The sequence below is a fragment of the Oryza sativa genome, chromosome 1 (genome assembly GCF_034140825.1).
Source record: "Oryza sativa Japonica Group chromosome 1, ASM3414082v1".
Taxonomy (NCBI): Eukaryota; Viridiplantae; Streptophyta; class Magnoliopsida; order Poales; family Poaceae; genus Oryza; species Oryza sativa.
In genome coordinates this window covers 20,339,132-20,346,347 of record NC_089035.1, presented here as the reverse complement: position 1 = coordinate 20,346,347, position 7,216 = coordinate 20,339,132, and the positions used below count along the sequence as shown (strand labels likewise).

Below are 7,216 nucleotides of genomic sequence, written 5' to 3'. Positions count from 1 at the left end.
TTGTTGAGACGATTAATGATAATGCATATAAACTTGAGTTGCCTCCCGAGTTTGGGGTTAGTCCCACGTTTAACATTTCAGATTTGAAGCCATACTTGGGAGAAGAGGATGAGCTTGAGTCGAGGACGACTTCAATTCAAGAGGGGGAGGCTGATGCGGACATCACTACCTCGGACATCACTAGCCTCCGTTTAAGGGGGTAGGTTTGTCACACCGTAAAAATCCCAATTATATAAATTGTTGTTTAATTGGAATTACTAGAATTTATTTTAAAAGCCTAGAAGGGAAGATCTAATTTTAATTAATAAATCCAACATAAAATGGGGCCAGATAAAATTTTATTAAATACTTTGCTTAATTCTATAATTCCTAGATTTTTCTGGGATTTATTTGAGCTAAGGAAGTATTTTTTAATAAATGGAATTTTATTTCATGAATAATTTAAATTGAAAAAGGTTTAAAAAGTCCTCTTTTGGCTTTGGGCCGAAAGTCGGCCCAAAACACACACTCTCTCTCCCCCGGCCCAAGTCGGCCCAAGTCCAGCCGCCGCCCGCGCGCGCGTGCTCCCGCTCGCTGACAGGTGGGGCCCGCCTGTCAGGTCGTCGTCTACCTCCAGCCGCGCCGCGCCCGAACCCTAGCGCCGCACCACCGCCGTCTCCTTCCAAATTCGGCCGCTCCTTTCCGTTTCCGGTGAAATTGATAGAGGGAAATTGATCCCCGTGATCCACTCTACCTTTTCTCTTATGGAATCATCGGCTAAAATCGCTTGGAAATTCGCGGATTCGATCTCGAATCGGATTCGTCTCTCTCTCCCGAACCCTAATCTTTCCATCTCGTCGCCGGTCGCCGTGGGCCTTCGCCGCCTCCCCCTAGCCCCTATATAAGGATCCCCAAGCCCGCCGCTACCCGTCACCACTCTCGCCTTAGCCCGCCGCCGTTTGTAGCGCCGCCTCTGCGTGAGACCTTGCGCCGCCGTCGCCGCCGTCGCTTCAGCCGTGCGCCGCCGACGCTCCGGTCGTCGTCACTGCTCGGGGAGGTCACCGTCGTGGTCGCCAAGCCGCCGCCGTCCTCGTCCGCCCCTTCGTCATCGCCGTTGACCGCCGGAACACCGTCGCCGTCGTCGACCCGATCGTCTCCGCCGCTTTGACCTCGTCGCCGGCGTCGTCTGTTGCTTCTCCGCCGTTACTTTGGTCACCGGTGAGTTCGCCGTGTCGCCCGCTACGCGTAGGTGTCCTCCGTTTGCGCCGCCGCGCCGTCGATCGCCGGCGAGCACGCGAGGCCGAGTCGTCACCGGTGATGACGTCATCGCCGACGTCATCGTTGCCGTCCGCCGTGGTCCGGTCGTGGACCGATGGATCTTGGCCGTCCGTTTTGGATGGATGAATCTCAGCCGTCCGTTTTCGTGAACCGCCGCCGTGCACCCGGTCCACCGTAAACCGACCCGCTGACGCAATAAACCCCTTTTCCTTTTCAAAAATAATTCATTATTGCGTCATAATTCAATTAAAATCCATGTAAATGATTTAAATTGATTTAAACTTTGAAAACTCATAACTAATTCATCTTAGCTCGGATTTAGTTGGTTCAAGTCTCTAAATTTTTCTAAAATTGAGATCTACATGTTAAAAATATCCACATGTACTGTTCATACTTGTTTATGTGCTGTTTTGGTGATTTTGTTCTTTTCTCTTTAGATTCCGACGTTCCGGGAGAGTCCGATTTTGCAGGAGAAGAATTTGAAGAGTTCCAAGGCCAGCAAGGCAAGTCACACAGATCCCAAACAACCCTTTGAGCATGTTGATCCCGTTTAAAGCTATTGTTTCTATTCAACTATTGCATTTATTTTCGAATGTCATTGGGTGAAATTAACCTATTGTTTGTTATGGCCCTTTTGTTCTTGATTACTTTATTCCTTGATACCTTGGGTTATTATAACTTGACTAGTTGAGCTTTATATAATGGTTCAACTAGATATTAGACAAAATTGCTTAGCCATGCTTAGAAACATTAGCTCACTACTGGGATAACTTATGATTCACTATTATTTAATGATGGCTTAATGATAGCTCATGATGGTTAATCATGATTGGTTAATTAATTAATTTGCCAACTAAAACCTGATAATGGTGGGTTGTGAGCATATGGTTTTGATGGTTGTGCTCATGACAATTAAGGACCGGTTCACGATTTTCGGTTGTGAAACATTTACCGTGCCAACCACAAGCCAGCGTGGGCAACGGTTTTACTGTCTGTATGGTATGGTTTATAGTAGAGCACCAGACTGTGAAGTGGCGGAGATAAGCCCACGGGGGTCGCTGGGGAGTCCATACCTTGTTTATAAGGGGGTTATTATGATCCGGGAACGGTGCACTGCTTTGAATTGTATTATATAAAGGGTATTGTCACAATCTCTATTCGGGTAGTTGTCAAGTATCGCGATGCATGGTTGACATGATGTTGAGGTTGTGTCTTGTGGGTACAGTGGTACACCTCTGGCTAGAGTTTAAACTATTCGAATAGCCGTGCCCGCGGTTATGGGCGGGTCTAACAATGTCTTTCGTGATTAGTTTCACATTCCTCACTATATTAAATAATGATGTTAATAACTGGTTTAGCTCCTGGTTTGGAATGGTTAATTCCTGGTTTGGAGATAGAACTGTGCAGCCGGGATTGGTTGTTCAGAATGGTTGGGCCTATGCAACAGGGTATGTTGTATAGCGTTGGATTAATATTGTTTAATTAATATTTTACTGTTTCATTAAATTCTAAAATATTTTATTAAATGTTGTTTATGCAAATGAGACTATACTATACCATCCTTTGTTATCCTGTGCACTTGCATATTTGCTGCGTGGCTTGCTGAGTATGTCATATACTCACCTTGTAATCATTCATCAGAGGAGGAGTTCTACAGTGATGCCGATGGAGTTGATGATTAGGCGTAGCCCTGGTCAAGCTGCCTGTGGAGAGGAGTTGCCTGCACTGTTTCTTTTATTTTCCGCTGCTTAGAACTTTATTGATTGAGAGGAACTATCTACCTCTGTAATGACATTTTATTCGCTTATTAATTAGAGTAATAGATGTACTCTATTATCAATTTGTTATTGTGTGCCTCGGCTGATTCCTGGACGAGGGTTTATACACATGTAAGCGTTTGGAATTTTGGATAGAAATTCCGGGCGTGACAAATTGGTATCAGAGCCTCCTTGACCCTAGGTTATGCCAAATGGTTACCTATAGAAGCCCTCTAAAAATATTGGAAAAGTAGAATTGTTCTCCTCTCTTTCTCTTTTAATTAAACCAAATTAACGGCACATGCAGTTTATAACTTCCTTAATTGTTTTCATTTAAAATTCATTTATTATTCCTGTGATGTTAGTACTGTACATCTATTACCATGCTAATGGCCCATTTACCATCAAAAGTTTTATAACATTGCTTGATTTAATTTTGCTGCAATGAGCTAAGCTTAGTATAATGATTTTATAACTCTCTTTTATTTTATTTCTTTTGAAACATATTATTCAAAAGTGCAAAATTTGTGAACCTGTTTCTAACTGTTTTATCTTATCTTGCAAGTTTGGTTTATTTTATTACCTTTTACTTTGATTTTCTAATTTTATTCAAGCTAACCCAAAAACTTGTGCTATTAACTGGATAAATGACTTAACTCCCTCCTTTCACTTGTCTTAGATGCCGCGCTATAAGCCTGAGTACTTGTTTGGTACCGAAGGATTTGTCCAAGAGTTCCGTACGATGTCCTTCCTCATAGGATTTGGGATTGCCCCTTTGTATGCCCAGATTCCTCATGATCGTGATGAAGAGAAGTGCCGTGTCAAAGTCACCTTAAACAGCAATCGTGAAGATATTCCATCAGTGATGTTCGAGGCTGGAGGGGGAAGCTACATTCATGCTTGTCAGGAGGTGGCAAGGATTGCCATAGGAGAACTCCGAGAAAACTACAATGATCGGTTGGCCGACACCGAGTATCGCTACCATCCTCGTCAACCCCAGGGAAGTGACCGTGGCAGCTACCTTGAACCGGCAGGGATCGAGAATGATGCTACCACAAGGCATTTGGTTGAGATGCTGTGGGCTATGGATGAAACCCGCGCTGAGACTGTGATAGCCGCTCACGATAGTGAAGACCGGAATCGCGGCAAGATTTGCCAGCTAGAAGACAAGGTGGATTGTCTGGAGAAGGAACTAGCTGCATTGAAGGGGGAAGCACCACCGCAGAAGGCCAGGGTTCATCTTACCGCAAGGAAGAGAGCTCTATTCGTCCCTCGCTACCAGTTGGCGCCAAAGGTTCGTGTGGTGGAAAACGAAGCTACCCCAGCCCCAGCGGTTCCTCCGGTCGTCAATATAAGTGATGATGATGAAGAGGAATCCAAGCGCACCCATTCCAAGATCGAGTGGGGACCAACTCAAGATGATGGGGACATGCCGAACGAGCCTTCAATCAACTCCGATGCCCGGAAGACCTAGACCATTTTGCTTAGTCATTGCCTTAGATCGTTGTGTTAGTTTGCTTGCTTAAGTTTGGTTGTGTGTGTGGGTCTCGCATGAGTTTACATCGTGGGTGGGATGTAAATGCATGCCTTTGTTTGCTTTCGAGTGTTAGGAAGTTGGTGAGTTTAGTGGTGTGAGAATCTTCAGTTTTGTAATAATGAAACTCAGTTAAGATCAATAAAAGTTAAGTTAATAAAATTAATTCCCTGTCCTAAGTAGTTTCCCCCTGTTTCTCTTCTTGTGCTCTGGTCTATGTCAGATGGTGCTCACTCGCAGCAACGGGAATGGCCCCAACAACAATAACAACAATAACAACAACGCAGAGAATCCCACGCTCGCTCAGGTTTTGGCCCAACAGGCACAGTTGATGAATTTGATGATGCAACAACTCCAAAACCAGCAGAACCAAGGGAAGAACCATGCCCCACCCCGGAACAAGATGGCAGAGTTTCTTCGCGTGAGGCCGCCTATTTTCTCTAGCACCACTAATCCTGTTGAAGCTGGTGATTGGCTGCACGCCATAGAGAAGAAGTTGGATTTGCTCCAATGCACTGATCAAGAGAAGGTCTCGTTTGCTTCACACCAGCTGCATGGCCTTGCTTCGGAGTGGTGGGATCACTTCCGCCCTAACAGGACTACTGTTGAATCTATCTCTTGGCTTGAGTTCACCGCTGCTTTCCGGAAGACGCACATACCATCGGGAGTGGTGTCTCTCAAGAAGAAGGAGTTCAGGTCGCTCACACAGGGTTCTTGCACTGTCACTGAGTATCTGCATGAGTTCAATCGTCTGGCTCGTTATGCTCCGGAGGATGTGCGCACTGATGAAGAGCGCCAGGAGAAGTTCTTAGAAGGACTAAATGATGAGCTTTCCTACCCACTCATGACTGGAGATTATCATGATTTCCAGAAGTTAGTGGATAAGGCAATTCGTCAGGAGGACAAATACAACCGCATGGAGCAAAAGAAACGCCGGATTGCTCACTTCAAGGCACAGCAGGGGAATAGTCAGAGGCCACGCCTTACTTTGGGACCCTAGTCCATGCCACAGGGAGGTTCTTCATATGCTGTCCGTCCGCAGCGTCAGTTCTTCAACAACAACGCGGGCAACAACAACCGCAATCAAGCTCCACGCCCTGTTGCAGCTCCGTCACAGCAACAGCCCGCCAAGAGGGAGCAAGGCAGCAAGCCCGGGGTGTGCTTCAACTGTGGAGACCCAGGACATTATGCTGACAAGTGTCCGAAGCCCCGTTGCGCGAAGGTTGTCCCTGCTCAGAACAACTCCTCCGCACCAGCAGCCAAGGCTCGTGTCAACCATGTTGCTGCTGCAGAAGCTCAAGGTGCTCTAGATGTGATTTTGGATACGTTCCCTGTTAACTCAGTTCCTGCAACAGTGCTTTTCGATTCTGGTGCTACACATTCATTTTTATCTATGAGTTTTGCGGGAAATCATGGGATGGAAGTAGAAGAGCTTAGACGTCCTTTAATGGTTAGTACCCCAAGTAACCAAGCACTCTCGTCACAACGTAGCCCCTCTGTCAGAATAGAGATTCAAGGTGTGTCATTTCTGGCCAACCTCATTCTGTTAGAATCCAAAGATCTTGATGTCATCCTAGGGATGGACTGGTTAGCCAGATATAAAGGTGTGATAGATTGTGCTAATAGAAAAGTGACTCTTACCAGCAATGATGGTCAAGTTGTAACTGTTCATGCATTGCCCTCTGAACCTCTAAGGTCAAGCCTGAACCAAATAACGTTGGAAGAGATTCCTATAGTACGGGAGTATCCTGATGTGTTCCCTGATGATTTACCTGGTATGCCGCCTAAAAGGGATATATAATTCAGAATAGATCTGGTACCAGGAACAACTCCGATCCATAAACGACCCTATAGAATGGCAGCCAATGAATTAGCAGAAGTCAAAAGGCAAGTAGATGATTTGCTTCAGAAAGGATACATCAGACCAAGTTCATCTCCATGGGGAGCTCCTGTTATCTTTGTGGAAAAGAAAGACCATACCCAGAGGATGTGTGTGGACTATCGTGCACTTAATGATGTGACTATCAAGAATAAGTATCCGCTGCCCCGAATTGATGATTTGTTTGATCAACTTAAAGGTGCCACCGTTTTCTCCAAGATAGATCTTCGATCAGGGTATCACCAGTTGAGGATTAAAGAGGAAGATATACCTAAGACAGCTTTTACCACACGGTATGGGTTGTTTGAATGTACAGTTATGTCGTTTGGACTTACCAATGCCCCCGCTTTCTTCATGAACTTGATGAACAAGGTGTTCATGGAATATTTGGATAAGTTCGTGGTTGTCTTTATTGATGACATTCTCATTTATTCCCGAACTAAAGAAGAGCATGAAGAACATCTTCGCCTTGCACTTGAGAAGCTGCGAGAACATCAGTTGTATGCCTAGTTTAGCAAATGTGAATTATGGTTGTCTGAAGTGAAGTTCCTTGGTCACGTCATCTCAGCAGGAGGAGTTGCCGTTGATCCTAGCAATGTGGAATCCGTAACCAATTGGAAACAACCGAAGACAGTTTCAGAGATTCGCAGTTTCCTAGGTCTCGCAGGTTATTATCGGAGGTTCATAGAGAATTTTTCCAAGATTGCCAAGCCTATGACACGACTGCTTCAGAAAGATGTGAACTACAAGTGGTCAGAAGAGTGCGAGCAGAGTTTTCAAGAGTTGAAA

At 45.3% G+C, this 7,216-nt stretch overlaps 1 protein-coding gene across 1 annotated transcript; it reads left to right on the top strand.

Annotated features, from left to right (window-relative positions):
- The first annotated feature begins 4,771 nt into the window (after positions 1-4,771).
- LOC136355366 (uncharacterized) lies at positions 4,772-6,937 on the top strand. The gene is made up of 3 exons (XM_066307874.1): positions 4,772-5,500; positions 5,591-5,849; positions 6,744-6,937. The coding sequence occupies exons 1-3, from the start codon at positions 4,772-4,774 to the stop codon at positions 6,935-6,937; spliced, it is 1,182 nt and encodes a 393-aa protein (XP_066163971.1).
- Positions 6,938-7,216: the final 279 nt, after the last annotated feature.

What these genes read in the sequence shown, in the direction of transcription:
- LOC136355366 (XM_066307874.1), top strand. Translation starts at nt 4,772, where the DNA reads ATGGTGCTCACTCGCAGCAACGGGAATGGCCCCAACAACAATAACAAC. An exon ending in GCCGGATTGCTCACTTCAAG is followed by an intron (nt 5,501 to 5,590) that starts GCACAGCAGGGG and finishes GTCCGTCCGCAG; the next exon opens with CGTCAGTTCTTCAACAACAA. An exon ending in TGCTGCTGCAGAAGCTCAAG is followed by an intron (nt 5,850 to 6,743) that starts GTGCTCTAGATG and finishes TTGAATGTACAG; the next exon opens with TTATGTCGTTTGGACTTACC.